General features: G+C 44.5%; 1 protein-coding gene across 3 annotated transcripts in view; it reads right to left on the reverse strand.

The window, feature by feature from the left end:
- The window catches only part of myo1b (myosin IB), a 59,446-nt gene that overhangs the window by 33,607 nt on the left and 8,554 nt on the right, over nt 1–17,285 (reverse strand). For all 3 annotated transcript variants that reach the window (XM_062403000.1, XM_062403002.1, XM_062403001.1), the window contains exons 3-4: nt 14,749–14,864; nt 1,407–1,501 (exon numbers count right to left, since the gene is read on the reverse strand). In XM_062403000.1, the coding sequence (XP_062258984.1) occupies nt 1,407–1,501; nt 14,749–14,864 (211 nt within the window). The remainder of the gene's footprint in view (nt 1–1,406; nt 1,502–14,748; nt 14,865–17,285) is intronic.

A 17,285-nucleotide genomic window follows, 5' to 3' on the forward strand; every position in this document is an offset into this window, starting at 1 on the left:
TATTCGGGGGTTTGAGTAAATATTCAAGCCTAGAAATAATGCGGTGAAGATACCGGTTACTGCTGATCTAATAATTCTTCTCCCATTGCCTAACCCCTGATTAAAGCTCGATGGTGAGTTTTAATGGCAGCCAAATGGACGGTGTGGTTACGGATCGGTCCCACGCTTCAGTCAAACACATGCACGTGTAGCTGTGGCAGATTGCAATTTGCTGACAGCGAAAGCCCCTCAGACATCAAGTCTACACACTAACGCAGCGCCATAAAGGCTTTCGGTGATAAAAGCAAACATTCATTTAATAGTTTCTAAAGCCGAAATGCTGTGAGCCAGTAGCTTTAAACTCAAGATTTACAATTACAAGTGTGAATGTATATCTGTGTCTCCCCGACTACAGGAAGGGATTTAATGAGTAGAGTGGGAGGACGTACTTTCCCCACAGTCTGTGCTCAGCCAACTCAATGTGGCTTTTACCTGCGTTTACAGCGCAGGCAACAGAGACCTGTGATAGGGCACTGCCAGCAGAGAGCAGGAAATTCCATTCCCCTTGGATTTCTGTAAGGTATGTGAATCCGCTCCAGTACACGGCCGCACTATTATAAAACCTAAAAAAAAGGGCCATGGGTGTAAAAAGCAGCTCTAACACAGGTTGTGTTTAGTATTTCTAGTTGAGACAAATTTGAAGTTTCCCCAACTGGTTCATTTGGATGTTGGGAGCAGGCGTCAAAGGAGAACACCATCTGTCTGCTGCTCGTCTTTGATCTCCATCTTTACACACACTCCATGTACAGGTCGGAAAGTGGTAACAGTCACGTCTCATGTACCAACTTGATGTTCTCTGAAGATCAAAAAGCCAGATCTGATCTAAATCTGCACGACGCCTTTATACATATCAACCCTCATCTTCCAGTCGCCTTGAGAATTATAGAGTTTGGATTATAAATGACAGCAAACAAAAAGAGATGAGTAGATATGATGGTGCATTTTAACTCTCCAGGGATCTAACTACCAAGTGACCCCTTGACCTTTAATGAATGAAGAACTTATCGTGTTCATGGTTGGAACAGTGTTGCTCATATCAAGAGTCTTTAGGTAAACTATCGCAGTGGCTGTCCTGGCCCGCCTGGTTATTCAAAGTTTATTCATATTGAACTTATCTATCTTATCACACAGAATTTGACACTGCACTTTCTTGGGCCCTTAACAATTTACATGGCGATAAGATGGAACCGTCCCCGCGTTCCACATAGAGAGATTTATGGAATCATTAGAAAGATAAGACAGATGGATGAATAGATGATTGTACCGAGGAGATCCAATGCTCCAATGTGCTGGTGCTGCTGGAGCGGATTGACACTGAAATGAAAATAAAATAAAAGAAAAAAAGAGAGAGGATTTCGGCCACTTACCGGTTTTCCCCGCCCCACTCTCCCCAGTGATGAGGATGCACTGGTCCTTGTCCTGGTCCCTCAGTGACCGGTAGGCCTCATCTGCCAAAGCATAGCTGGAAGATAAGAAGCAACAAAGGCATGAGCTCTCGTGTTATAATGAATTGCCCCCTCAGCTTCCATTACACACTCGTTTCTCAAGTATTCTTCAGTGATATATATTGCAGGGCGATGCAGTGGGGTAAAGTGAGGTCGGGGAAACGGTGCACGTCTCCGTCAGGCTACACGGGTCTAGTCTAATCAACAGCATGTGGCTTCATTGGAAATGAGGTCGCATCTGCAGGGCAGCCGCGGCACCGGAGCGATTTGGCTTTATTTAGTAACACTGGCTGGTTTATGTTTTGGGATTTGGCTTTGATATTTGACCGTTTCCTGCTGCTTTTCCCGAAATTGTCCTACTGCACTGATGCTGCCGTTTAAAAAGCACCAAAGGAAAAGAAAAGAGAGAAGAAGGAAGCTCTGAGGCCGGTGGTTTCTTATATAAACCGACTGTTTAACTGTCCAATAATCACTTTACCATAAAAAAAAAAAAAAAACAGTAAATATGAAATTCCAGCTATTTTTAAACATACTCTGACAGTTGTTTCAAAGAATAAGTTGGTCAATGAGGAAGTAAAAAAAAAAAAAAAAAAGCCTGAATGATAAAAGGGCAGCACCAATTATGAAATTAAGCCTATTGTCACACATTCCAGGACAGCGATACAATGGAAAAGTGGGGCTGAGGGTTGCGGTTTCACCCCCCTCTCCCCCACCACCACCACCACCACCAAATTCCACAACAATATATTACTTGTTCTCTTTATGCAGACAGTCCTGTATGATGGTTTTTAGAGCAGGGTGTGGATGGGGTGAGGGGCCATGTCACAATGACAAGCTTGTCATCTGTAATTTCAATGTGATACTACACCCCCACGGAGAAGAAACACTAATGGGCGAGGCAGCGGCCATATCTTTTTTTACAGCTTCTATTTGGCAAACAAACAAGACGGTACCAAGGCTGCCGGGGAACGAGTTCCAGCTTTCTCCTCCGGGGGGATGTTGCATGTAGCATTCCCCTTTATGAGTTACCCAAACATGCGCTGTTGAGAAGTTCTGTGAGCTGGTTTGAGACTTAGTCCAGTGGATTTGGAATATTGAACTAAGATTTAATACTGGTCAGGATCTCCATGATTAGCTCTTTGAGACCATGTGTAATGATTAACTGTTATGGGAGGGGTGCAAAGGTGAACATGTTATTGGTCTGTTTGAAGAAGGATGTATCCACCCTGCTGAAGTGCCCCTGAGCAATATGATGAATCACCGGGAGATCTACATGTGTGTTAAATAGCAATTTAGCTCAATGACATTACCTTTAAACCATCAAGGGTGTAATCTCCCCTTTAAACATCACCCTGAGATGAGCGTCAGTGCGTCTGATGTTTTGCATCCCCTGGGTCTGAGTAATACATATTATCTATAAGAACTAAGTGAGACAAGAATGCAGGGGTGGGGGGGATGTCTGACACCCACAGATGCAGACAGGGATTTCCATACAGCTCTACCAAGCTCGTTCTGAAGTGGAAAATGTAAGTCAGAGTTGTGTGAGGTTTCATTTACTTGAAAAAGGTAGAAACTCAACCTCCAAACTGCACATTAAAATATAGAGCGGCAGCACCCAGAAGGCTATAAAAGAGGTTGGAAAGGGTTCAACGTGAAATCTAATGGGGGGGGTGTTCAGACTGGAGAACACACTGAAGGCTTCTACGGCATCATTCTGTCATTTCTTCATTATCTACACCATCTTCCAGGAAACCTACCAGGATGTGGAAAATAACTCAAAGTAAAGGGTTAGGGATAAAAATGCCCAAATCTAATTTTGGGCCCAGTATTAGTGGAGTCAGTGTGGCGAGGACCAGGAGGGGGAGCGTCTAATCACACGCTGAACTAACACTGACCTCCAATTTGAAAAGTAGCTGATTGCTTGCAAGAAGCCATGACAGAGAGAGGGCAGAGATCTGGATCTGGACCGCCAGATGAATGAATCCCAGGCCACAATACAAAGTTGGAGCTCAGGCAGACTAATGGAGCTCAGGGTTCTGCACCATCACACGCTGGTTGGGAGCAGAGCCAGCGCAGCCCCGCGCACAGTACCCTGAAGTGAAGGGGGGGGGTACGCTAATGCAGCATTTCACTCCATAAAAATGCCCCTGAGGGAAGCTGGCGAAGAGATTTAGAGGTATTCTTTATTGAGGCATATTATAGGACTGTAAAGAGAAAAATTACATGATGTTCCTCAGTGTTTTCGCTTAATAACAAGTCAAACAACTAAATGTGGCCCCAACAAAATGCAGGCGTGAGAGCTGCAAACCTCTGTTCACGTGGATGTCAACACAGCAGATTTCAAGATGCTAAATAAATAAAGGAATAAAACTCAAATGTTTACAAGGAACGAAACGAATCCCGCGTGTTTATTGGGCCTCGAGGAAAAACAAAACGAGTGCTTTTGAGAAACAACGAATGTAAAACGTGTTCCTGGAAAATCTTTAAAGACCAAGTTTAGGTGTAATCAGCTGCACCAACTCTATTTTTCTGTCCATCCAAGCACAGGCCGAGTCTCCACCTCCCCAAAAAGTCTGTGATCGCGGCTGAACCACTTTTGTGTGCACGAGACTCACCACGGGACATTGCGTCACTGCTGAAAGGGGCCGAGCAGCGCAGATGTCTGCTTTTGTGAAAACACTCCTGTTGCCTGACCTGATCCTGACAATGAGCAAAACATCACACAATTATCCCCCCCCCCCAAGAGGAGGCCGGCTTGGGGACTGTACCAGGGGAGGGCAATGGTGGGGGGTGGAAAAAGGGAGTGGGAGGTCTTTTTACCAGGAACTTTCCCCAAATGAGAGAGACGCACACACAGAGCAAGCCTTATGGATATGAATGGGGGTTAGCAGAAGCAAGAGGCCACACCTTAAAACTGTGCAAGCGCGGATGACACACAAAGAAGATTCACCACCTCGCGCACACACACACACACAAGTTTAATATTTATTTTTACTCCATCCCTGAACACACGTGCAGGAAATGACAAAGGCAGAATTAGAAATAAAATACGCCCGTGTGGCCGCAGAATGAGGAGCATGGAGGCAGTCTGAACAGCGACTGGCCACGCCACTTCACAAATGTGGAAGTCAAATTGACTAGGAAGCACCAAGGTCACCATCAAAGCCAGAGGAAGCAGTGAAGTGAGGCACCGGGATCCCGAAGGCCTCCGTGATCAGTGTGTGGCGCTGGGTGTGTGTGTGTGTGTGTGTCTGTGTGTGTGTGTGTGTGAGGGTTAGGCTGGGATAAGGCCTTGGACATATAACTGCCTGGCACCTCCCCTTCACATCTGCCTGCAGGCTGTAATTTGGACGTGCACGTGGCAGCGGTGAACACAAAGCCACACTGGCATGAGGTAAGCGGTAGAAAATAGTCTAGTCAGTTCTTTTTACTACCGACCACTGGTAACTGGGGCGCTGGAGGGGATGATGGGCCTGCAGCGTGTGACCTGAATCTTAAAACCGGTGGATTGCTTTGAGGGGAGACTCAGCACGCTCTAAAGACCTGATCTGTGGATGATAATGAAGCTGTAATGTATGGGTTTGGAGCAATGCCCACCCGGCTGCTGGCAGATGACAGGCCCTTTTTTTCTCAAACTAAACGGGATAACCCCCGTTCACTCCTCTGATGCTAAATTCAGCGTGTGTGTCTGTCACGCCCGTGTGTGCATCGAGGGGCCGAAACAGAAGCCTGTGATCTCAGTGTGATCTGGCTCCTCCGAAGGCCTCAGGAAATCCGCTTGGCTCTGATGGAGCAGCCGAGGAAGCAGCGTTTTCCTGGTGGCTTATGACCAGGTGGAAGAGTGGGTGGCTGGTGCAAGAAACACACACAAACACACACAGAAACACACACACTTACAGTGGCAGGCGTTCAGTCATTTGTTCAGAGATTGATGACCGACCTGCTGATGCGGATACACACGGACACAAAAGAGGGGTGTGACAGATGTGGTCCATGTGTGGATTGGTTTTGACAACGTGTGGCTGTGAGGCGGTGGCGAGGAAAAAGAGCAGCGCCCACAAATGAGACACGGGGCCGTGATAAACATCTCGTCTTCAGCTGATTCTCAAAGTGCAACTTACAAGGTGCAATAAAGAACGCCTCTGAATCTCCAAATTAAAAGCTTGGAGTGAAAAGCTGCCTCCACACACACCTCTAATTTATGCACCACTCACTGGAGGTTGTCTGTTAAGTTGCTCATTGATACTCCCCAAACGCCAGCATCAGACTTTGAGGGGGGTCCAGGGCTTTAATTTACTTAACTGCACAGCAATTTGGTGTTCCACAGCAGGGGAAGAACACAGGTCCAAGTTGTTTGTGTGATCCTTGAAAAAGCAGGAAATCAGCACGCTGAGTAAAGTGGAGAAAGATCCTCAAAGCAGGAGTTCTCAAACAAAGACCCTTCAGTGGCTCTTTCAGCAAGTTCGTGAGAGTCCCTATTGAGAATCATTATAAAAGAAAAAGACATGGGGGCTTAACGATTTGATCAGATTGACCGAGCCACGCCTTTTCATACAATGCATACAAATTACCGAAGACATGGAAGATATGATGTGTCTGTGTCTTTGACTACAGGACAAAGATAATGCACTTCAGGAAAAGAAAAATATAGCCACAAGTACAAAGCCGCAGACAGGATGATGGAAAAAGAAGAACAAGACGTCTTTTTATAGCAGCTAAAGCACCAACTCTCAAGATCTGAGGACTTCCTCTCCTAGTCCCTGCTCTCCAGGACCTCAGCCTTCCACTACCCTCAACATCGGTACATGAAATGAGTCTGGATAGAAGGCCTTTCTCTGATTCTAATTACCGACACCAACGTTTTGATATCTACCACAAAGCTGACAAAATGAAGAAGATTGTGGATAATTGCTCGTATGTCTAACTCAGCTATCTGCAGCGTACAGATGCAGTTGGGCTTGACGGATTGGTCAATGTGCGCCAACACAACGGCTTTCACTTTCATTCTCGTACGTGAGGCAAAGAGACTTGCTGCAGTCTTCTCTTAGACAATAGGGGTCACCACTGAGAAAAAAATACAACTACACAACAGGAAAAGGGCGAAAGAAGAATAAATACAATGCATACAAACTTCTTTGACTTCACAAACTGGACGTAGATGCTTTTGCATACTATCCACCAGAATGCCTCGGTATTACCAACAGTCTTAAAACTCTGAACTCAAACTCTTTTCAGGGGCCATCTGGGAATCTCTATGCACCCCCCCCCTTATTATCAAGAATCATAGAAAGCCACCCTACTCTCCAGCCACTCTACGCGCAGAGTTAAAATCAATGCATTATACCTTTGTGGACGAACTATGACAGGTCTGAAAAGTGAAAGATATCTACTGTATAGTTGATTTAATAAAAGATTTCATAGCCTTTGAGTTTGTAACATCCACAGTACACGCCGACACAAAGGAAGAGTATTAACTGTAAGGTCTAATTTTACTACACGATCACTTGGCGGGCACGTCTTCTGAGAAGCAAAGGCCTCAGGGCAACCATGTGACCCACTGATCTCATTCAGACAACAGCAATCATTGTCTGTCTGACATGTAGTGTGATGTCTGTCCCACACCAGCACCACACTGGTGGGGGAAACCCTCTCATGCTCCAAATCGAGGAAGCCAAAAGCCGAGTTTGAGAAGGAGATAACCAAAACTGACAAATATTCCGCCTCCAGAGCCAAAACAAACTGTTCACAATGGAATATTACAGATAATATTAAGTGGCTCATGAATTGTGGGCTGATAAAAACATGTGTAAACTGGTGATTCTTCAGGGTTGCATGGAGCTTCGCCAATGATCAATGACATGTTGCATGTAACTCAGATACGAGCAGGATCAAAGTCTCTGGCTTCCTGCAACTGGGTTAATGCAACAGCAAATCAAAGTACTGACTTCACACAGGGAGTTTCCAACAGCATTTTAGAGCAGAAGCAAAACGAAGACCTCCAACACAAAATGACTTTCATCCAAACAGAAGAAAAAAAAACAGGCTTCAGCGAAAGAAGAGCTCAGACGATGACAAGGATCAAGCAAGCTATACGTTCGCTTTGCATTAATTCATCAATGCACATTGCTATATATAAACATTCCTGAAAATGATCCAAGCTTGTTTGATTCATATGAACAGCCACATGCTGGCCCTCCGTGGCTACACAACAGGTACACAGTAAAAACAGCAGCTCTCAAACGTGGCAGCTACAAAGAACCGATGAACGTGAATCGGCCTCTTGATGGTTACCACTAAAACAAATTAAAGAAATAGGTAAATCACCATCTTATTAAAGGTATAAAGTCCCATGGGGTTAACAACATTTGCCACCGCTGATACGGCTCTTATCTCTTTGCCTCCACTTTGGTATGCTTCTCACAGGTTGTTATGCAAGCTGTGGACACAGATAAACAGCTAAATGCCCATTGTTCCGACTATAAAAGAGGCAGGGTTTACAATGGCTTTTTGGACGGCCACAGAGAACCTATAAAATATAATATTGTGCTCACTGACCCAAAGAAATGACTGCACGCACTGTTTAATCAGTCAGGTAGATGTATTATCTCTGAGATATTCTCCATCAATTATTGCCAGTGTGCTTAGTGATCTCCGATACCGCTCACAAACTGTTTGCCCAGTAGGAGAAATTCAATATGACACAAACACTGAAGTGGAAATTAAATGAGCATTAATAAGGGTGGAGCTTTTATTATTATAAAACTATTATCTTAAGGATTTATCATTGTTTCTTTGAATTAAAGGCAAAATGCCAGAAAAATTAAAATGCACTGTATATGATAATGCTATATATTATCATACAGACTGTCTGTGTATGTGAATCTATAGAGATGCTCTGTGTTTTTCGAAACAGGTTTGAAGCAGGTATGAGAATGCTACTAAACGAACAAACTGATTATAGATGGTCGCATTAATAAATTACATACGTGTGGATTTTATTTCCTGGGTGAAGAAGTGGGTGGAAAAATGAACACACACACAAACACACACACACTTTCCCTGTCATCTCTCTCTAGGCTTACTGAACTGAGCATTACGCCAACACACATGCTGCAGAGGACTCACTCTGCCCACCTGAGTCAAAATGCCATTTCATCAAGTGCCCACTTGAATCTACCTACGTAGTTTCTGTGCTGCAACTCATCTGGGGATCCTTGAACACAGGTCTGTTTTATATAATAGCAAAAACATGAGCACATGGCATCAGCATAGCAAGTAGCTGCAGCTGGAACAGATTAAATACAGACAGAATAAACAGAGCAGGTATAATGACGACTGTTTCTAAGATGGCGTTCCGTGATACGATCCGTGTTTCATATCCTTTCCTTGACATCGAGATAGGATGATCCTAGACCTGATGTTGGACGTAACACCCTAATAAATCCTAGTCACAGTAAATTTACAACGTGGCCTTATTGCCTTTCGATCAGAGTGTTCCAGCTGACAACAGCGGAAAGACAAACACGGATGTGATACCAGGAAGCAGTGAATGGCTCCAAAGTCCATGATGCTGTTATACCCCCCCCGAAGTATCAGTAAGTAGACATTCGACATATAAAACAGTCATCCTGTTTAAAGATCAGTCAAAATTAATCTTTAAAAAAAAGGCCGATGGGAGTTTTGAGTCGGGTTACAGTGCTTCAGTTCATCCTTAGAGGTTTTGACGCAATCTGATGCCAATGACAACAAAGGCCAGAAATTTGACAAACAAGATTAAGATTAAGATTAAGTTATGTTTATTTATACCAAACACATGCACAGACATGCACAACACACTCATGCAATGGTAGGTAAATTTAACCTCTGCATTTAACCCATCTGGTGCAGGACACACAGAGCAATGAGCGACCATGTACGGCGCTCGGGAGCAGATGTTGGGGGAGTAAGGTGCCTTGCTCAGGGGCACTAGACAGGGTAGGGAGACTCTTGGATTTTTGGACAGATCAATCCAGGTTCGTCTTTTGTTGTCTCTCCGTGGAGTTGAACCAGAGACGAACCAGAGACCTTCTCTGCCCATAGTCCAAGTTTCTGCCACTAGACCACCGATTCACTTAACAACTAACTATTCATAGCAATGTTTTGAAGCTACACACATAACTACTGAGGGGGAAACATAAACAAACAACGTGATAACATAAGGATAAGGACCATCACATGGTCATAACGTAGGAGCAGGCTCCGGTGTGACACTCGTCAAGCAGGCACTCAGTCAAATGAGCTTCCTCCCACATGTGATCTCTCATCGGAGGCTTTTACATGAAGGGCACCGACCTCTCCCTGGAAACTGCAGTTTCAGCAATTCAGTATTTATTGTAATCAGTGATTGTTGTTTTTAGACAAGGATGTGGATATACACACACACACACACACACTAGAGTTGTTATCACAGGGCATACATGATAAGGCAGTGCAAGGACATTTCAGAAAAGTCCCCATCATACAAGCTGCTTGGACGTCCAAACTCTAACAGAAGCACATCTCATAGTCAGGCTGTTATAAAGCAGCTGAAAGTCCGGACATATGTGGCTCCCCTGTAACCAGGGCTCCACAGAGGCACTAAGTATCGAGCGCTGAGAGCATTAAGGGTCTCAATACCTCATTAAACATTGGGGAATATGATCTTACCCCAGAGACGCTGGGGCACGCTGCCTGTCCACAAACACACACACACACAAAAACACCTCTCAATCTGTGTCCGGCCTGGGCAGCTTGGGCCACAGTAACGCACGACTCTGGGCCATCTGCAGGGCTGCTGCATGTATGGGTTCCGGTTAGTTCATCACTTATGCTCAGAATGTGTGTGGAAGGGAGGGGAAACACCTGCCAGTTCATTATGAGAAGCCTCATCTGGATAGAGAGCGTTTTGCTAAATTGCCCGGCGGAGGACATGATGGATGGATGATTGGAGATGGGTGTGGCTGTGCAGGGGAGGGGAAAAAAAGGATTCTTACATTTTCAATATGTAAAAATCTTTGGACTGGCTCGATTAGTGGTGAAATTGCCTGGCACTCAACCTGTCCGGGTGTTGGACCCCGCCCCCCTTTCCCTCTGCCAGCTGGGATCGGGTCCAGCCCCCCTGTGGCCCCCTAAAGGATCAGCGGGGTAGATAATGGACGGATGAAATGCCTTGCATGATTTAAAAGAGAAACAGCTCTGGATATTGTTCAATGTTCTTGGTATAATACATCCGTCACAGTCTGTACAAATTGGATTACATTGGTGTATTTATAATACAAGCTTGCTGTCACGGTGGCGTGATGTGTAGCTGATAGAAATGGTTAATGGGCTGTATTTACACAGCGCTTTTCTAGTCTTGATGGCCACTCAAAGCACTTTATGTGTAGTTTTGCAATTCACACACACAGACACACACATTCACAGTGGATGCATTTATTTTGTTTGTCTTTCCTATAAGCAGAATGATGAAGATGTACCAGAACCACATCTTTCATGTTGAACACACACACACACACATATATCACCAACAGTTCCCCAACTTTTTCTAAACTGCACTGATGGATTTTGTTCCTGTACTGGTTTCTGGCCTGAGAATCAGCCACTGTTTCTAATACCTTTAATTAAAATGGAACCTAACAGGCAATTAGTCTCCCAACAACTTTACAGACAGGCCACCAGCTGCAGCTCTTCCTCCAGCTGATGAACACACATGCAAACACACACAAACACACACACCTACCTCTATTTGTCTGGGGAGTACAATAGCAGGTGTGAATTACATGAGCACCTGCATATGTTCACGGTTACTCATAGAGAGAACACATGAGCGCTTCCACACATACACAAGGTATTTTAGTCATCCTTGGAGATGCAAACGCACACACACACACACACACACATACACTGAGGCAATAATGACGCAACATCAAACAAAAGCAAAGGGTTATGGCGAACAAAGACGTCCCCTTCCTTAATAATTAACCTAAAACATCCTAAATCATACACACAACATCGGGTTCGACAATGTGCTTGTGTTTGACACTCACAGCTGACATGTTGTCACTGACTTTTTCCAGTGGGTCTGAATATATAGGCACATTGTTCGGACCAGGAAGTCACAGAAAACTGATTTGTGGCATTCTGACACTCCCGATCTTAAACCCTTAAAGTCCAAACAGGTGCGGCTGACTGACACGGTGGTGTTATTTCCAGCGTGTGTGTGGGTGTGCAGGAGTGTGGGGGGGGGGGGTCGAGGGCTCCAGCGGTTATCTGCTGCCTGTCGTTTGTTCTGCAGCGACGGTGAGGTGAGAAATTCAACCCAGCCATCAGCTTCATGCTAATTTATCATTTGCATCGAGCTTTCTGCCTTCAACACCCTTCATGTATAAAACTGTTCATGCATTCAATTACCTACAATTGTACAATGCAGAGGAGTTAGTGTCTCACACAGCAACAGGTCAATAAGGCTACAAATACACAACATGAGGATAAGAGACAGGAAGAAGAAGATTCCTCGGACCCCCCGCTGTTACCTTAATTAAAGGCCAGCACTGATCCCCCCCTTCGGCATTGGTCAGTCAATGTGGCGATGACATGGCTCAGCCTGATGAGGCTCAGTCGTGCAAAACACAGGGTCACGAAAAACAGCAGCCTTTTGTAGTTTGGTGGAATTGGGAGCCATCAAGCTTCTGCATCATCATCCATGGATGAATGAAATGGAATTACAGAACTCTGGTGAACTTGTCACATGCATGTACGTACTTTTCCTTTTGCATCTTCACACTTTACATTTATGTGACGAGAAGAGAAAGATCTGAAGTGGAAAATGTTTGTGTTTAAAGCATAATTAACAGTACATTTAATTACCTGTAGTGATAACCAATCAAGATTAAAATATATGGGGTGAATGATCTACTTTGCTTCTAAACCAGCGGTAGAGCAGATCATTGTCTTTCATATGGTCTAAATATTTCTATTCCGTCTTTGTTAAAAACAACTAAGATATGTTTTTGTAACTTTTAAACATGTCCAACAATGTCATCGGGGTACATGACATTGTTGGACAATACCTGAAAAAACAGGTTTGTAACCCCTATATACTTTGCACTGTTGTGGCAATAAAAGCAAAGGGATCAAATGTTATTGCTCTTCTTAACATTAAGTTAAAAAAATAAGGGTTACCTGTAGATTAATCAAAATAAAATATTTAAATAACACCAAATGGGATCATGTGAAATGAGCATGAGCATTTGACCAGATCTTGTGGTTTTACATTACTTGAGGAAGATCAATGCAAAGCCACAAAGCTTGGTCCAGATGGTCAGACCAGGGGTGGGGGGGGGGTGGGGGGATTAAGATGAATTCATGTAGCATGTTGAACCAATCGGCCTTTGACTGGCATTTCAAGTCCTGTAGAAACGGCCGTCCTATTAAACTGGGCTTAATCTGCTTTACTTAAAACTAACGATGAGGTGATGTGTAACGAAGAGGACGTTCAGTTCAGTTTGAACCCAGGTCAAAGCTTCACCTCTTAGCCTCTTTGGTTTATACATCTCCCTCTACCGCAGGCTCTTTGGATTCAGACAAATTCCTTTTAGTAGTCTGAGCAAGAAGAGAAGCGATGAAGTCTAGTGCAAATGCCAAAAACCTATCTTCCCAAAACATGTCATACAAATTCCTCGTTTCTTTACATGACTGCCCTTTTAAAGGCAGGCACCAGGGTAAGTTCATGTCAGTGTGGTATGAAAACGCTCTTGCCAACCACCCAAATCGTTTTGTGGTAATGCAGCTGGTCTGCTGCCAAACAACATTTTTAAATTCCCCTAAATGTCCTAAGATCATACATCATCCCCCAGGCAATGTACAAGTTAGTTTATTGACGGAGTTTAATGATGAGTACTGTAAATTGATAATTGAGATTCCATACAAATGTTTGCAGAAGTAGAATAATCGGTTGGGGACATGCACCATTTTTTGGCTTTCCTCTAGTAAGGAGTTTTTTGCTTTATTTTATCATACTGAAGTTAATGTTGATTGCCACCATCTGCACTTTGTTTCCTATTACGCCTTGCTTTCCCCTACTCAATTCTGTCTCCCAGCAGCCATGATATTTCGTGGCAAAATGAATTTGATTTTGGGCGCCAAGAACTCATGTCCACCACTGCATAACCCAAACAGAAAGAGGATCAAGCTGTTGTTTTCCGCCTGCAGCTCGGTAGCTTTCCCCAGGTAGAGAAAACCACCGTGTGGAAACACTACCAGGCAAAAAGGGCAAAAAGAGCCACGTTGTCAGAGGAGGCAAAGCGGGCAAAGGAAACGGAGAGTGATAGAAACCGCAGTTAAACATGAGTGAACCTGGAACAGGCATTCACGATGGAGGGACGCCACGTTACTGGTCAATGCTCAGTTTGAGCCACAAGCCAATAAAAGCACAGAGCTTTTCCTCTGAGCGCAGGATCTGTTGTGTTCAATTTAAGTTCTCATCACTCAAAAGGTAAATTATAGGACAACCTTCAAAATTCCCTTTAAAACAGCATACTGGGTCTACTGACAATGAGAAAAACTCAAAGTCCTTACCTACACAAGAAAAGATGGAAGAGTCGGGCAGTGAAGTACAAAGAGGAAAGGTGAAGTACACCAGCCTGGAACTGTGTCAGGTCACTTTTGTGTGGCTGGCAGGGAGGTTGCTTTTGTCTGGAGGGTGTGTGTCTGTTCCGCGACGAGGACACTCTCACTCTCTCAGCCGGTGTCTCGGAGGGGTCTCTGCCTGCCCCCCCCCAGGGAGACACAGCAGGCTAATTGACGAGCGTTGGGCTTTGTTTTATCTTGGCAGCCTCGCAGCAATGCTTACTTAATGTTGCCAGTGGACAGATGGCACGCCGCGGTGCTGAATGGCCGACAGAAGCTGCGGCCCAGCTCGCCACACAAGAGCTAGTGTCCCTCTGATCTCAGCCAACCCCCCCCCCCCCCCCTCCTCCACCACCACAGCCATCCGCATTAGTCACTGGGCCACATTGATAATCCTTACAGAGGTTTTGCAATATGCTTTATCTTCAACACACAGATGACAGCCCCATTCCACACATTCAAAACTAACAAAACCACTCGTGCCATCCTCAACTTCTTTGTTAAAAAAGATTCCACATTAAAAGGGGGGGATCAAATTTAAAAACCCCGCAGTCAAACAGCGCTCCAGGCTTTCTTGGGGGCACAGGACGTAAAATAGGACCTGAAAAGTGTGACTCACATGTGTGGACTGAGCTCGTAGAAGTTTCTGTTGCGATACTCCTCCACTTTGTCAGGTGTGAAGATGGGCAGGGTCCTGTAGGGGTTCATGGAGATCACCACACTGCCAATGTAGGTCTGGAGGAAGAAGAAGAAGAAGAAGAAAATACAGAAACGTTAAGTGAGAACCCACATGGCATTTATTCAGTTTTAATGCAGACAACTTTTTCTCCATTTTGGGGTTAATTGTTTAAAGTGGAGGTGGGGGGGGGGAAGATTCTGCTCATGTCTTTTTTGTCCTCAGCTGGTTATTCCTGATTCACTGTTGAGACCTGCAACGCCTGGAGTGAAACTGGAGACACTGAAATGAAAAGCTTATGGAATCTGTGGCCTGGGAAGTGAACACTGGAAAGAGGTCATGCTGCTAAAAGAGGGCAGTAAGTTCATGTGTGCGAGTGTGTGTGTGTGTGTGTGTGTGTGTGTGTGTGTGTGTGTGTGTGTGTGTGCAAACATAAAACCAATAGATGGCTGGATGTTACAAATTGGTGTGAACAAAGACACACATCTGCATGAAAAATTAAGATCTTTTTAAAAAACAATCCATTGGGCACGAGTGTTTCCCATTAAAATATCATTGTTACACCAGTCAATTACACAACAGATGTAATTAAAACGTCAGCATCGGGGTTTTAATCAAAAAGCTACAAAGCACCGCCTCCTCCATTTCACGTTATCAAACAAAAGAACACCTTTATGTAAGATTCATGCAGCGCTCGTTCAGCTGATAGCCCTCTTCCGAGCACATGTAACCGGCAATCATCCTCAACATCCTCCCACGTGCACAACACAGTCCAGATAGCACTTTCAAACATCAACCTGAAACACTTTTTTTCTTTGCTCTCCATGGTTATGGCTGTTGCATAACCCACTCTGGCGAGAGCGGAGCGTGGCCTTCCCTGTGGCAACACCACAGCCTCCCACTGCCTCTCGTTCAATAGCCCACTGGAGGCAGAAAGAGGCCTTTTCAAGTGCAGTGGACGGGCACAAAGGGAGAGAGTGTGTGCGCCATGTAAACACAGTATCATGTGTTAATGAGGGGGCGCTCTTGACCAGAAGAGACACACAAGAAAATCTAGATGTTTTTCTCGTGCTTATCGTTAAGATAATCAACAGAGATTTGTGTGTATTTCATGAGTCCTCTCACAGATCATAAAGCTGGTGTCAAAAAGGCTCAGATAACTATGACCTGAGGGCTTTTAAGCATTTCACACCAGATCCGAAGATATTTTTATGGCGGTTTTCAAAAGTTAAACTTAAAAGCGTGATAATCATGCATTATTTCAGATTCAAAAGCAAAATAAAGTGAAACTGTGCTGCTGTGCTCTATAACCAAAACCCCTAGATCCATACACACACAGAGGGCTAAAGGGAGTGTTGTGTCACATCGGCACGGACCAATACAGCTGTACGTTTTCTTTATTTTGTCTTTCTGCACCTGCCTTCGTGCGTGTTAAAAGTCCATCTGTCCGAACCAAGTGTACAGCTGCTCAGATGACACATCATAAGCAAAAACATGAATTCATGTCTGTGTTTTCTTTGTCGCTCGATTGTCGAAACCACAGAACACGCAACAACACGAGTTCAGGACAAGACAAGTGGAGTCTGGAGTCACGGTTAATAAGAGATGTGAAGGGTAGACACATCGGTTTTTTAACCCTAACCCTTTTTATAAAATGTCAAGACATTCATTAAGTCTTATATTTAAAGAAAGTGCAAATGCCAATGAATGAGACTGGGCCGGTCCTCCTGCCACAGAGATCAAATGCGGCCAATCACACTTCACATATCACACATTCGGTTGTTAAAAATGGAGAAAGCTTTAGGAGATAAACTTTGAGAAACACTGAGATTCTCAGTGATTCCTTTAACTCGGTCAGACATGAACAGATTAACAGGGTGATTTTCAGTCTCTTTGATTTTCCACTGACTTATTGGAGACATGATGTGTCGTCCCTCTGGAAAACAAAGCCATGCCTCTTCTGCTGTTAGCCGTCATATGATAGCTCGGGGGTGGGGGCAGGGTCCATTTGTAAGGGGATGATGCCACACAGGGAAAAATCCATTCACATGCAAGGACCATGCACCACAGATTTATTGGATAAATACAGGATTCAGAACTTGTCCCGGCCGTCAGTCCTGAAGTTAATGCTACCAAAAAGCTTCCATTATGGACTTGTGTGATTTAGCTTTCCACGTGGACCTGTGCAGGCGGTACTAAAGTAACAGGGGAAGGTTTTTCACCATAATTAAGACATTTGTTATTTTAACTCCTTCCACAACATCAAGGTCAGCACCACACACACACAGTAAAACAACACCTCTCAGTGAAAACCCCATTCCACAATCCTCGGCAGGATGCGAGCTGCATCCCAACAAAAAAATCTAGCACACCACGAAGGCAGTCATTGTTAAATGAGGTGACATCATCCCCGGGGCCCTTTGAGCCAACAGCGGCCCGAGCTGAGCAGCAATCGTCTTGACTGTCATCTACAGCACCAG

This window comes from Platichthys flesus, chromosome 13 (assembly GCF_949316205.1).
Source record: "Platichthys flesus chromosome 13, fPlaFle2.1, whole genome shotgun sequence".
Taxonomy (NCBI): Eukaryota; Metazoa; Chordata; class Actinopteri; order Pleuronectiformes; family Pleuronectidae; genus Platichthys; species Platichthys flesus.